The 15,536-nt window shown below is 47.3% G+C and overlaps 1 protein-coding gene and 1 long non-coding RNA gene across 2 annotated transcripts in view; both read right to left on the bottom strand.

Annotated features, from left to right (window-relative positions):
* The window catches only part of LOC119386563 (probable ubiquitin carboxyl-terminal hydrolase FAF-X), a 326,343-nt gene that overhangs the window by 230,212 nt on the left and 80,595 nt on the right, over nt 1-15,536 (bottom strand). Inside the window, exon 11 of the mRNA XM_037653846.2 lies at nt 12,341-12,787. Within this exon, the coding sequence (XP_037509774.1) occupies nt 12,341-12,787 (447 nt within the window). The remainder of the gene's footprint in view (nt 1-12,340; nt 12,788-15,536) is intronic.
* On the bottom strand, nt 2,924-4,167 carry LOC125757590 (uncharacterized). Its single transcript, XR_007415331.1, has 2 exons — nt 4,041-4,167; nt 2,924-3,295 (listed from the first exon to the last, which is right to left on the bottom strand). It is a non-coding gene; the product is annotated as an uncharacterized LOC125757590 (long non-coding RNA).

Below are 15,536 nucleotides of genomic sequence, written 5' to 3'. Positions count from 1 at the left end.
GATATATCCGGGATCTACTGTATATCAGGAACTATGTTTTGCTGTGCAAGCATGTGGCTTGCTTACACCCTGTAGCTTCGGCAGTGCTGATGTTAGTGGCGAGATGGAATACAGTCACTTAGTAAGCCAAGAAATAAAACATTTTGAAATTATGGACACTTATCTTCCAAAGTAGAAAGAAGCTTCAGGTGGAGAAACATGGCACCTTGAAAAGTATGCTGTCGAAGAAAAAAAACCCACGTGCCCTCTCACTCTGCTGACATCTGCCCTGCATGCTACGGCTTCAACTGACTAATCGTACGGTGCCATGGTCCTTTTAGATATTTATCGCTTCACTTTCTCTCCACATTATCTGCTCCAGCACTGTTAACATACTCTCAAAAGAGTTCAAATTTTCTTGCTTCACCCTCAGATTTCGCAAAGAACCAACACATATGCTTGTGTGGGCTCTGCCATCTTTAGTTACAAAAGTGGAACGGCGCTGAAAATTGTTGCACTTGCTGGACGTTGCCAGTGCTGCCATGTTGCTTGTTTTCATGCAACCCAAGGGCCATCACGTGCGTGTTTGACAGCGCCACCTGAAGATTTGCGTGAAGGCACAGCTGCCACTGTGGTGAGCGTAGTGCCAGATTAACCGGCCGATGCACGGGGCACATGATGAGCATGGTACGTTAATCTGGTGCACGGTGTTTCTGGTTTTGTGCTGTGCGGTGCGTCGACAAAGACGACGACAAGACAAGCAAAAAGGCGGAATTGTGACGTCGAAGCAAAGCCGTCGGCACAAAAGTAGAAGAGGAAGAGGACAAGGTGTGTGTGTTCGAGAACGGAACCGAAGAAGGCAATCGCAGGCCGAAGCGCTCGTCGGGTCATGGTCCCGAAGCCCACTGCTGCCTTTTGACTGCACAGGCCTTGCTCCCTTCCACTGGGTGCTCCAGCAGCCAGCGCTAGTCCTTTGTGCTTGGATCCGGGCGCGTTTGAGAACCGGGCCTACTATTGGCGATCCAGGACGTGTTTGTTCCACATCTACTCTGCTGCCCGATCCGCTCCGACCATGCCTGACTCGTGTCGGCGTGAAGTGCAACCCAGCAACTCATCGACCAGCCAACAGCCTTCAACCATCACACAGTTAAGCTTTACAAACCTTGTGTAATGCAGTGGGGGACTACGCAGTGTGTTAGAACTTAAGCGATTCGAGAAAGTGTGTTGTTATTGTATTCATGGCAGTCCTTCGCTGTTCCCATTTAACGCGCGAACTTCACCATCATTTTTTTTTCTGCAATTTCACTTCGAAGTATTCGAAAAATACTCAAGAAATATTTGAAAAATATTCTATTAGATTCGCACTCACACTTCAATATTAGAATTCGCTTCGCACCTGAAATTTTGCTACTCGCACAGCTCTAAAATAAATCCATTCCATCGGTACAGTTTTGGTGGAGGTGCTGGGTACGTCACACTGGATAACTGAGCTCCACCGCCTCCTCGACGCAGTAAACAATTGGCCGGGCTACCACTGGGAGACACTGCCATGAATGACACGGACGTAGGTGGTGACGGTCACAAGAGAACCGCGCAAGAGAGTGTTCGTCCAAGACAGGCAGGCTGCACACCTTATCGGGAGCGTACATTCTCAGGAAGAGTGAATGAGGACGTCGATGACTAGTTGAAGACTATCAGAGAGTGAGCAACCTTAATGAATGGAGCGCCTCTGCGCAACTCTCACACGTTCATATTTGTATTTGTAGAAGGCGCAAAAAAAAAAAACAACAGAGGGAAATGAAGGGAACAGGACGAACAGGATGAACATGCGGCTTGTATATGTCTATTCGTTCATTTCAAATACTTCGAAATTTCGGATAATTTAAATTCGTGTCGAAATGGATTTGAATACTGTAATATTCGTTCGAATATTCACAAGCCTAGTCATATGGAGATGTTTAAGTGACGTCACGTTCGTTATTGCCAAAGTGACCTCTGACAACCGGCAGTCACATCAAACCCAACCAGTGCACGTTGCCCAGCATAAGCACAACCATCATTGGGCTATGTCACTTGCTTGGAGAGCGTCTGCACCCGGGAAAACTGTCATGCTGCAGGAGTTTGCTGGAGCAGACAGGAGTTCAAAGAACGCTTGAGCAGCGAGCAGCTGAGAAGCTGACCGTCTTGAATCTTACGCTGCATTAAGCATCACTCACCTTTCTCACCTTGTAAATAAATTCATTCCATCATTACAATATCGTGGTTCTGGGACATAAAATTTTTATGATTATTAAAGCCATCAAATGCAATGAATAACATATAAGACGACACAAAATGATAAGCGAAATAAGCAAGATATTCCGCATTCTCCCGAACTATACACAGTCTAAGTGCAAAGAAATCTTTAACTCAAAGCATTCTTGCATCTTGCATACATTTATGTTTACTGAGGCAAGCGCTTCTGCGCACACACCTTGCTATTGCGCAGAAGGTGCGCGGCCGAGAGGTAACGTTTCGATCTGCATGGACTGCCACGTGCAATTCACGGCAACACCTCGCCCTAGCTTCCAGCGCGTAATCAAATGGCCTAGTGCAAACGATGCTTTGACATTGGTTCGCGTGACCTTTCATAAACGTAGCCGTGAGCTCTTTTGCCGCAACAACAGTATACTGTTCACAACAACCGTGGTTTGTGCGGCTTGCCACTTTCACCAGAATTATTGCCAGACGACGATTTAAAACCAGATATATTTTAATAAGTGGAACTTCAACCACATATATTTTTGTCTCCTTAATCCACTCTTCACTTCCACTACATGTGCTTCTCTGCGCAGAGTGTATTGACTGATGTGATATCATACAAGCATGTTGCAATCTGTGTGCATCGCTTGCTCAACTATTACCGTATATACTCGCATAATGATCGCACTTTTTTTTTTCACAAAAATTGACGCCAACTTCGGGGCGCGATCATTACGCGGTGTAAATTTTCTGTGAAAAAATATTCTGAGCACCGAAAACGCAAAGAAGTCGCTAATCAGAATTCTTACGATAGCTATCATGAACATAACCAAAAATAAAAGTAGAGTAAGGCTTACCTTTGTAATAAAATGCACGCATTACGCAGGAGCTACATGCATGGCACACTGCCCTTTTATTTTGTAACTCTCTGACCCCCTAACGTTCATTCCGAGTCCGAAGCGTCACTGGCGTCAGTGTCGTCGCCGCACGATTCCCTGTCGGAACCGGCAGTGTCTTCACTGTCCCACAGACGGTCATCTCCTGTCCCGTCGAGCGCATTGGAAATGCCAGTCTTCTTAAAGCTCTTGACGACCACCTCGTCGGAAATGGTACTCCACGCTTCGAGAATCCATGAGCAGAGGACTTCCACGGAGGGTCTCCTGATTTTGCCACTTGGCGTGAAATCGTGGTCGCCCGCCGCCATCCACTCTGCGTACAGCTTCCGGACGTTGTCCTTGAACGGTTTGTTCAGTGACACGTCCAGAGGCTGTAGCAGCGAAGTTAGACCCCCAGGGATCACTGCGATTTCCGTGCGCCGCTCCTTCAGCTCGATACGGACACTGTCAACAAGATGGCCTCGGAAGCTGTCCAGCACAAGAAGTGAAGGAAGCAGAAGCGCTCCTGCTCTTCGCCCCCAAACCGTCTTGATCCAATCGACCATGAGGTCGGCCTTCATCCACCCTTTCGCTTGAGCGCGGATGTGGATGCCACGGGGAAAGTTTCCCTTCGGAATTGTTTTCCGCTTCAAAATAACATACGGCGGCAGCTTCCGCCCGTCTGCCGTCACTGCGAGCATCATGGTGCACCGCTGCTTCTCCGCACCACACGTTTTCACGAGGACACTTCGAGCACCTTTCTCGTTCACAGTAGTGCTTCGTGGCATGTCAAACGTCAACGGCGTTTGGTCGGCGTTGCCTATCTGTGACAGCAGGAAACCGTTCTTCTGGCGTATCCTCGTGACGAACCTGTGGAAATCGATCACCTTGTCTTCGTACGCGAATGGAAGTCGCTGGCACGACGACGTCCGCCGCCTCAGCGACAGTCCATTCCGCCACATGAAGCGTGTCGTCCAGCCGGAACTGGCGCGAAAGTCCTTTGTGGCTACTCCGAGCCTCCGGGAAACTGTGCGCGCCTGCGTCCGTACCATGTCTAACGACACGGCACAACCGTCTTTGCGCATGTCCCTCACGTATTCGAGGACTGCCTTTTCGATGTCAGGGAACTTGCCCGTTTTGGGTCCGCGGAAAGCCCGGCGCGTGCTGTTCGTTGCCATGAGCTTCTCGCGCTGTTTTTTCCAATATCGGATCCGGATTTCGTCGACGCCGAAATGTCTGCCGGCAGCACGGTTGCCGTGCTCTATTGCAAATCAGTTCTGCGGAATCCCGCAAGGTGGCGGAAGGGTTAAGAAAGAGAAAATAGACAACCACCCGTTTGTGGCTCCGTGCTCTAGCGCGTAATCAAGCGCCTTCAGCTTGAACGCGGCAGTAAAGCTCGCATACCGCCCCATGGTGAAACGGCGCTTCAACAGACGATCACAAAGCACAGCCAAAAAAACGTGGTGTCAGGCGACGCCGTGACGGGCGGCTGGGATGGCGGCGACACGGCTTTTTCAGGAATTATGGGAATGCGTCGGCAGCTTGTTGCTGCGGGATGACAACAGGTAGACCAACAGGCGGCCGCTGCTGTAACAGTGCGGGATATCAAAACAAACATGGCGGCCCACAGAGCGAAGTGACCGCATTTTTTTTTCTTCTTTTCGTCAGTCATGGAGGTTGTGAGTACGTCACGCGCGTCAAAACAGTTTCTTCCGTCTAAATAAGGAATGCTTTCATTTAAATCAGTAAATTTACGGCATTAGCGTAGTGATGCCTGCTTTCAGATCACAGAAACAAAGATGGGCGCATTCAGCTGCCACAGACATAAAACACATGGCGGGCATTCAGTGAAAACTGCGGTATTTGCCTTTACTGCAATCCTAAATGGCACGTTTCCGCCAACGCCGGGCAAAAATTATGAATATGTTTGGTGCGTGCAGTTCACTTGGCGAGTTTTGAAGAGTTATTAGCGCAACATTCGACAGATGATAAACGTGATGATCATCGGCTAGACTTGGCACACGACATATCGATGCGGCAAGTTTGGGGTGCGATCATTACGCGGGGAAAAAAAAATCGAATTTAGACGACAAAATTTAGGGGTGCGATCATTACGCGAGTGCGATCATTACGCGAGTAAATACGGTAATTACAATTACCATATCTCGTTTTCAGTGACTCTGCCGTTCTCTGGCATCAACCAATTTGTGGACCAGCAGCTCAGCACATCACGGCTGCTAACAGAAGGAGAGGTAGTGTATAAGGCCGACCACATTCAAATATGCAACGCAAAAGAACAGCATCAGGACAAAATTACTGTCGCCGTCGTTACGCTGCAAACAGCTGAAATAAGCCTTCCAGCCTGGCGTGAATAAACGTCATAAATTCCTGTGTATACAGTCCCAGAAAGTCCCACGTTGTACTCACCGAACATTTTAGCTCCAACGCAGTACACAAAATCTTCGCGAAAGTGCTTGCTACACACGCGATAATGAATGGTGGGTTGCTTCTCAGTTTTATCAACCATGCATCTCGCTGCTTCTTGGTTTTGAGGTATGCATGGAAACTCCGACCAGGCTCGGTCGAATACAATTGGCACTGAGCAAAAACCGCACTGAAGCAAAAAACAGAACTTCAACGTCGGGTGTGACATGCAGCGAGCAGCGTTGGCATGGCTTTCAGCAGCAAAGGCGAGTCACGTGATGTCATTTAACACGTCATAGCGACAGCAGCACCACTCTCTCCTATGGCGGCCCTCAAAGCCAATATACCATTTACTGCTGGTGGTACGCAGATCTCGGAGGAGCTTGAGTGTGTTTCCTATCATGCAACGCTCCTACATTTCCTTTCAATTTGAAAACTGCTAGGGATGGGCAAATAGTGAATTTGAGGTTCAAAGCGAATCCGAAGCGAATAGTGATTTGGTCGAATAATTTCAAATCGAATAGTTCGAATAACATGTACCACATATTATTATGAAAAATGAACATTTTTGTCATGACCCTTGCGCAATATTTTTAAGGATTGGAACAAGGTATAAGTGAATGTCACTTTTTTGGTTTGAAATGAAGTGGAAGAAACATTGAATAGTATCAAAATTTGAATAGCAATAGGGCGCAAGTTATAAGGGACACAATATGTTACAATTTAAAAATTACTATACTTAGCGCATATAAGCCCATATAACACACTTTTAAACTTAATGTACATTTAACCTTGAAGTGTGGCTTCACGGCAGTGCAGATTCCCCCTGGATGGGTGGTTTCACGGCACAGCAACACGACACTGCAGTGAAACCACCTTTACAGAGGGGTTATGTGCAGTCAAACGTAGATATATTTGTTCATATAAATTCGTATCAAAGTGAATTCGAATACTTTAATATTCGTGTGAATATTCGAAACGCCCGAATATTCGCCCATCCCTAAAAACTGCCCTTGAGAAGCGCATGACAAAGTGGCCCCTTTCTGTACCCACTAGTGATGTGGAACGAAAACAAAAAAAGGAAAGAACACCGGGCACACCTTACGTCAGACGGCCCCGTGTGGCAGGAGACCCAGAAGGGTCACTCCACGCGCCGCAGTTAAATGAAAAGAAATATCTAAGAGCGTCTGATTCTCCATTGTTGACACTTGCAGTGTGTTGCTCAAGCACAAAGACCTAACAACTGTGACAGTTGTTAGTTCACGCTTGTCCTGCGTATACCTGTGCGTTCTTTTCGGGCATCGTCCTTTGTGCTTCAGCGGCATGCTGCAAATATCGAGCTCTTTGTCGTTCTTCGTGCGACATTCCAATTTCTTGCGATTGCATTCATTGCTTTGCCGTTGCAGTGAGACTGACTTTTTCCAATGTATAAACTCATCTTCATATTGTATTTTTAGTGTATGCAGTGCTCACTTCTTCAATATCTTGCTATGCAAGATGGCAGTATATGTAAATAAAATAAATAAAGAACATGTCCCCTAAGCAAATCTGCATACCACATGCAAACGAGTGGCCTGTGGCATCAGCAGACGTCTACTCTGGATTTATACTACTCAGTTCAAGCACATATTTGCTCACATAATGATTGCATTTGCGTAATGATCACAGACCGAACACACTGTCGCGGGGATGGCGGTTATTGCCATTATGACGCCACATTTTATCATTCTGCAAGGCAGCCATTGTGCAAAAAAGCACAGTGGCCTTTTGCTTTGGACTGTTTTGCCACGAACTCACTATACAAGCCACACGTCTGCCGTTTAAGACTATTGAGCATGTGCTCGTGGATGGGACTATCCTGCATCGTGCAGGATACCTCAAAACAGTCAGCAAGAACCCGTGGACACGCATAGATGCGTAGGAACAAGCACAGATGCATCAGCAACGCCTTTACTTGTGCAAAATTTGTGTTGCCACAAGCAGAGCGTGGATCGATGACACAGGGCTTTCCTTTGCTGTCCCTAGATTGCCGACGCGGTATCAGACTGCACAATGCATCCGACTTTCTTTAGGCCCAGCATAATCACTGGCTCGCCTGAGCCTCACGATAACCCTTCCTCCCTGTCAATGCACATGATCAGAGAAAGGTTGCGCTTGGCTCTCCGTACGCAGCCATGCGTTTTCAATTTCAAAATTGTCAAAACAAGTGTCTGTTAGCTGTTTACAATCCAATGTTAGCCACTGTTTACGTAGCTATCCAACAAATAAACAGCAAATCAGTTGTTTTTCTCATACTGGTGTGCGCCATGCGAACACTCCACCAGTAGCATCGGAGCACAAATTGCCGTTTAGCAACAAAAAAACCAGAGGTCTGCTTCAATCACAAACTTCGTTAGACAAACATTATCATCATTACTTTTCCCACTTTCGGATGCAGGCATTTCGTGCGAGGAGGGTGAGAACGCAAAGGCGAAACTTTGAACTTTCCAACCATTCCAAGATAACAACGCTCAGCAGCAGAAAAGGCACAGTGCCACACCGAATTCTGACTTCTGAACCATTTTGAGACCCCTTCAAATAGTTCGCGCAGATTAAATGGCCTTTTCAGGCAGATTGCGGTTTTAGCTAAAATCGCTTTGATTATAGTGTGGATAAGGCAGTTTATCACACACACCCTTTCCTCTTTTTTTTTGTGTGTGTTTGTGTTTGCGATCATTCGTGTATGTGCAATGCCATCCGTAAAGCAATTCATGCAAAGCAAAGTGAATGTATGCTTTTTATGCAAAAGTAGGCCTTATTTAGCCGGTTTCTTTCGTTATGCATAAGCAAGTCATCGTGAGAATTCCGACCTGCAGCTTGACTTTTCTAGCGAAATTTTTACCCCGCATAATGATCACATCCTCAAACTCGGCCAATTTTTCAAGAAAAAAAGCGCAATCAATTCGCAAGTAAATACAGTAATCAGGGCAGCATTCATTATTAAGAGCAGCTGAAATGTCCATCACATCCATTTACTGATGTTAGAGAATGAAATTCTGGCAAAGTTATAGTACTACATGAGACAATAGAGAGACTGTGAATGGGGGCCCAAGGAGCTTGCAGACCCAAGAAATTTGCGAGCTGCCAGGGCGCATGTGCAGAACCCAAGCCACTCCTGGGATCCTGCACTTGCGTTGACCCAAGACCCGAAAATTGAAAATTAGCATGGGTCCCCAAGGCGTCTTGGTTTGCCAGCGAGATGACACAGGCGCAGTGCGGGCCACGACACAGTGTAGCCCGCATCTCGCATAATTTTAATTACCGTATTTACTCGATTCTACCACACCCTCGATTGTAACACGCACCCGTTTTCTGCGACAAAAAAAAAAAAAGTAATATACATTGATTGTAACACGCACCCATTTTTCGTGAGAGAAAAGAACAAAAGAAGTCCGTGGGAGTCAAACTTCGCACATTCAGAAGAACAAGTATTTGGGTATTAAAGAACTACAGTTTCAAAAAAGTAAAACACAAAGTCAAAAGGCGGGCATTGCCGCTAAAACTGTCACCACTACGGCGGCGATACGAGTCGCGTAATGCATAGAGTTTCCTAAAATTAACTAGAGGGGACTCTGGCGCTGCGATCATTCAACTACCATGGGAATGATGGGTAGTACACAAATTTGCCTAGTCTTCGTGCTTGCGGCTTCAAACGTACTTGTGGCTATGTTTATTGCTATGTTTTGGTTTTCTTTCGAATAAAAGAATGGATCGTTGTGAACTTCGTGACCAGGTTTGAATCGCTGAGCCTAAAGAAGTTAAAGTGGCGAAGTGAAACTGCTGACTTTTGCTGAACTTCGTTTTGCGACAAAGCGGATGCAGCCGATGTGGAGCCAAACGAAGCCGAAAGTACGAAGTTTAGACAAATTTGTGTACTACCCATCATTCCCATGCTGGCTGAAGCGTCATGCGTTGCAGCTCCCATAGACACTAGCGCCAGAGTTCCCTCTAGTAAGTATTGTAGGAAACTCTATGGCGTAATGGATCAGTCCTCGTCGCTGTCGGACAACTCCTTGTCGCTGTCAACGCTCGTCGATTTCGGGAAACCGGCCCTGCTTTGGTCCACTGAAACCTTTTCGTGAAGCTTTGCTGTAAAAAATCTTTTGCTTCTGTTTGCGCCAGTCTCGCACTCACGTTTCGGGAACTCCGAATGACCGCGATGCGGCCCGATTTCCGTCCGTCTCTGCACATGTAATAACTATTCTTTTAAATGCTGCATCGTAGTGCACTTGTCGAGTACTTGGAGTCGACACTTCCATGCCGTCGATGCGAACGCAGAATGGGATGACAATCTCCTCAGCACACGTACGAACAGAAATGGCCAAGGCGCATAGGAGGCGGCCATTTTGAAATGCCGATGGCAATACGATAACCAAGTTTCTTTTTTTTTTTTTTCGGCACTCGATTCTAACGCGCATGCTATTTTTGGACTCGTTTTAACGGAAAGAAGGTGCGCGTTAGATTCGAGTAAATATGGTATGGCACATGTGGCGCCCCATGCGTTTGACCCAATGCAGCCTGCATTGGACCCAATTCTCAAACTCTGCTGATCCTCAGAATGCAACCGCATCCTAACAATGCAGCTTGGGGACCCAGTGTCTTGAAACCCCAATTCTCAAACTCTCCAATGTCATGATTTTTGTGTGTTGCGTCCATAGAGGAACAAGTAAATGATGGCAACATGCCTGATGCGTCAACTGTTGAGCTGCGGAGACAACTGCATTTTCTTCTTGCCTAACCGTTAGTTTATCGGCCGCCTGCCCGCGCTATCACACGCTAGCAGCTTTCTCTTCTAAAATACTCTTTTTCATGGTTGAAAGTATCGGCAGTGAGAAGGGCAGCATGCCAAACAGAAGTGCAGGACAATGCTGCAGGAATCTTGCTATGAAATAGGTGGGCATACTTCCCAATCACAGCAGAGCGCCTGTTGCAATATGGACAGACCGCACCATACTGCGTTGGTGGGGAGCAATATTTTTGCCTTTCTCCGAGATGATCAATTTTTGGGGAAACTATAGACGAATTCCACCGGACATACGTCACGAAAATGCGGTGGCGCTGTAGTCGGGCGTTTAGTTTCGCGCGGTAGGCAAAAGCCGCCGTGCCTACCGCAGTTGCTGCTGTGTTTTCGCTGGTGCGTGCGCTGCTGGTCGTCGTGCAAAGAAGTAAAAACGGTGTAACAACGAGCAGTGCCGCAGTTATTTGCGCAGGAAGGCACGAGAAGGATGGAATAAGCTTTTTTTTCCCCCTTAGCTGTTTACGAAGACCGTCGCAAGAAATTAGCGGCAGCTGTAAAATGCGAAAACTTGTCTCCGACGCCGGTTCATCGCTTATGTTTTGGGGCGGCTTACCCAGCAGAAAGGATTAGCCTTGTCAAGCGGTTGTCATTGTAATGTGCAGCACCGCATTTCTTGGCATAAGCCTTTTGTGGAGGCATAGCGAGCACGTTTATCTCAAAGCACGTTAACGTTGTGGATAGCATTGTCATATGCGGAGAATTGGTCACGGTTGCCATTGTTGATATCTTTTTCCATTGTTGATATAAGTCTTAAACGCGCCAAAGGATTTCGTTGTACTTGCATGAACTAAAGTGTGGCTCGGTCATGGCGCATGTGTTTCATTCTGCTTGGGCACGGTTCATAAACGCAGCCGCGACTTCGACTATGCTTTTCCAAATATTTTATGCGGCTGCGATGAGACACCTGACAAAAGTGTATCGTGCAAGGCTGTTCTGGCAGCAGTGCACTTCACGGTATGCCCATGTCTGTCAGAATTCACAGAAAAACAACACTCGGGAAACTTGCCGAGTCTGTTTACGGGCTGTACGCATTGCGCGTACTCAACTTGAGCGTACGGACGCAGCCGCGGCCCGCGGTTCGCAGACCTGACAGGTACGTAACCAGGTGTAGATGAAGCATCATCGCAAGCGTGTCACGGATGAAAGTGTCGCCGAGATCGCCGTTCCATTAGTTAACAAATAAAACGTACACGTGTGACCTAGACTGTCGTAATGGCGATGATCATTCGCAAATGAGTCACATTCCCGCAGTCAAGATACCTCATGTTTATATGAGGTTCTCAGAGCAAGAGCAGCCCGTCAACATGATGTTCATTCCAGACACCGCTTGTAAGCATGCGGGAGGCGCCCCGACGCGCGGTGCTCGGAGGCAGCTTTTGCACCTGCTGCGCCAGTTGTCACGTGATCATAGAGGGCGGTAGCGCGCTTCAAGCTGGACCGGCTGGGCGGAGCCTACGCGCCGTGACGTCGCTACAAGGGCGCTAAATATATCGACGGCGCCTACCGCTGTTTACAAACATGGAGTAGGTCTATACGCGAGATGACATCCATGGTACCTTCACCTAGTATGTCCAACCTTAGTTGATGTGTGTGATAGGAGCCACCACAGATTAAAAAGGAGACACAAACAGTACAAAGAGGGTCCTGCATCAGGAAAACTGGGGACAAACAAAGGACTGCCGTCAGCTGGCTCACACCAATCCCAATGAAGCCTCACAAAGCCTAGTTGGTTGGTTGGCTTATGGGGTTTTAACGTCCCAGTGCGATTCTAGCTATGAGGCACCGTAGTGGAGTGCTCCAGATAATTTTAACCACTTGGGGTTCTTTAACGCACACTGAAATCGTACAGTACATGGGCCTGTAGCATTTTGCCTGCATCGAAACACAACTGCCACAGCCATTGTCAAACCTGCACTTTTTGGGTCAGCAGCCAAGCATCTCCCGAAGCCTCATTTGTCATCCAAAACTCACAGGGCTTAGTTACCTGCACGCATCGGTCGAGCCAAAGGGTCTTTTGGGCGTCCCGGTCTTGCGAACAGCTGTAGTCGAGGATCTTGACGTGGAAGCTCAGGGCCAGCTCCATAGTGTCGGTGGGCACCTCGCGGCTGTGCGCCAGGTTCCACAGTAGCTGGAGCACCTTGTGAGCCATGAGGCCCTCCTTGTCGTCTTCAGCCAGCCGACGGATCAGCTCGAGCAGCTTTTCACGCTGCCGCTTGGCCGCACTGGCCCAGCTGGCCTGAAAGCGGCCAAACAGGTGGTCCAGCTGGTCGGGCGAGAAGTCCCAGGCAAGCTTGGCAAGCAGATCGTGCACATTCTGCACAATGGCCTCGTGCTTTCCATGCTGCGCCGCCCACAGGTCGTCCAGGTCGGCCACAGTCAGGGCCTTCTCTTTGATCACAAAGCGCACTATTTTCTCCAGCTTCTCCACGTACTGCACCAAACAGAAACCAGCTGCATGAGTGTGCTGCACTGAACCAAGTTACTGCGAGCCTCCCTCCTTCCTTGTTCAATACAGTTGTATTTACAAGGTACACACAGGTTTCAGAGGCAAAAATTCGAGGGTATTAAGGACCCCAAAAAAGCTTTTCCAAGAACAGAGCAACATCCAATTTAGTACTTCTTTAACATATGCAGTAAAGCCCCAGTGAAACAACCACACCTGGTATGAATTCGTAATACTCCCCGGCCAAAATGCACTGCTTACAATACAGAAAAGATCGGCTGCTTCAAACACGTTTCCGTGCCACTGTGGATCATGCAAATGAACGAGCAACAGCAGAGGCCAAGCTGGCAAAGCAAACCGGAGCAACGGGCGCAGCACAGTTTGTATGGGATCCATAGTCGCTGAAGCACTGGCTACATCACAAGACTGCACTATCTTTCATTTGTCCACCTGTCAAGCAGACCAAATCATTCTCAGCGCACATGAAGGGAGGAACGCAACAGAGAGAGCAAGCCTTCAAGAACCCACCTGCTTGCTCCAAGGCATGCACATCCCTTCATCCTGTGTTGAACTGACCCTCAATTATTTTTTTTTTTTTTTGGAAGGAGAAGGCCTTAGAGGCTTCATCAAACACCAAAATTTACTGTCGGCGTCGGCGGCGTCAAGACGAGTGATGCAAAAAAATCATCATGACATAATGACGTCACCATACGACATCATGGCGTCACAGATCGCCAAAATTTGTGACATCATTACAACATCCCATGATGACATCATCACATGGCATCGTCACTTGGTCAAAGGTGGGCTGATCATAGAGGCAGGGTGAGGTGAAGTGCACAACAACCAGGTGAGGTGCACAAAGCGTGCAGTGCCTCCGATCCTGGAGGCAGCACAGAACCACGTTAGGTGCAGAAAGCTTTCAGAGAGGGGTGGGGGAGGATGAATACATTGACAGAGGATAAAAAAAAATTGTGGGCAGTTTGCATTAAGTCGCACCAAGCTTGGCACAGTGAAGCACGGGCCCGTCACCGCTCATACACCCCGTCGACCGTCACGTCTAGCTTCAACATGCACGGCTTCCTCTTCAGGAGTATGCAGCCAGGCTGCATACTCCTGTACCGTTAGCGGAGGTTGCACACGACGTCTCCGTCGGTGGGCATGGCTTAGCTACTGCGCATGCGCGGCTTGTCCAGGTGGTGCGGTATCTGGTCGCTAGACAACACGATGCTTGCTTCCTCTTTCTTTCAATCTTCTTTTCTCTCTTTCTTTTGCTCTTTTGTTGATGTTCTCTCTCTTTCTTTTTCTTTCCGCATTTCTTTCTCTCTATTTCTCTCTGTCTCATTCTTTCTGTGCTACGATTTACTTTCTCCCCTCCTCCTCTCCCTCCTCCTCACACATTTCCTCACACTCAATTCCCTTTCCCACCCCCTTGCTACACTATACTATACAAGGCAATGTTATGCTTTGCTAGCGTGCCTTGATAGCCGAGTGGTTAGGACGCTCACCTTCGGATCAAGGGTACGCAGGTTCGAACCCTACCTCGTAAAAAAATTTTTCGGCAAGAATTTTTCTCTTTCTCTTTCTGTATATCTTTCTTTCCATCTCTCTGTTTCTTTCTCTCTTTCTTTCTCTCCCTCTCTGCTCTGTACTCGTTCTCAGGCTTATTACAGGCCATGCCATAGCAGTGAGTAGTGGGATCTGTCCAAATTCTGTGGCAAATACTGGTTTATGATGATGATAGTTTTCTGGTAGGCCGCACAGTGGCACATACTTGTTAAGATGACAGTTTTCTGGGAGTCACTCACAAGGAACGATTTGCTAAACAGCTTCGCTGTTGAAAAGAAGATGGCTTTCACCTTCGAGTTGTCTTAGGCAAATGCATAAAGAACCCTGTGAGTTTCTTTTCGCTTTTTTAATACATAACACTTGCTCACTCGCCTCACTCCATGGCCTCCATTCATGGCTCCATATGCGGCCACGCCATTTGCAGAGTTCAGAAGTACACTCTTGCGGCATCATGCTCACTTCATGCTACCCGTTTGCTTGTCTTTCAAGTATGATCTGTTACACGCCGACAGGTCATGAAAGCGAAAGCCTCTGTCAAAGAAGGAACTTGACATCCTGCATTTATGAATTCCGTGTTCTTTTATACTTTGATTATGCTTGAATTGCGTGCAGTACATCATGCTTTTATCGGTCGTACATCGCGAATGCAGTACGTGTCAATTGCTTCTAGCAACACCTGCTCCGAAACGCATTTTTGCTTGCTCCAAAAGCTGCTCCAAAGCAGCCTAAGCCAGCAGCATCACTGTGTTCATGTAACCTTGAAATGGGGCTTCGCGGCAGTGCAGATTTTTCGTGGAAAGGGGTATTCACGGTATAGCACCCCTCCACTGCAGTGAAACCACCTTTACAAGGTGTTTACATGCGGACTTATATACACCTATTTGTTTGTTTCGAATACTTCGAAATGTCCAAGAATTTAAATCCGAATCGAAGCGAATTTAAATACTTCAATATTCGTTCGAATATTCAAAGTGCTCGAATATTCACACAAGCCTACAGAATATACTTTTTTGCTAGTTGTGGTGTTAAGGAAAGCGACATCCAAAGAACTGCTCATCAGATTTGCAAGCCGTTTTTTTTTTTATTCTGTTCCTGAATGACATTGCCAGGGCGTAACAAGCTTATTTTTTTGAAAACTGCTGAAGGTAATTTATAATAAGCAATTAAT

This window comes from Rhipicephalus sanguineus, chromosome 3 (assembly GCF_013339695.2).
Source record: "Rhipicephalus sanguineus isolate Rsan-2018 chromosome 3, BIME_Rsan_1.4, whole genome shotgun sequence".
Classification (NCBI taxonomy): domain Eukaryota; kingdom Metazoa; phylum Arthropoda; class Arachnida; order Ixodida; family Ixodidae; genus Rhipicephalus; species Rhipicephalus sanguineus.
The sequence above is the reverse complement of the archived record's forward strand: the minus strand, read 5'-3'. Positions and strand labels throughout refer to the sequence as shown.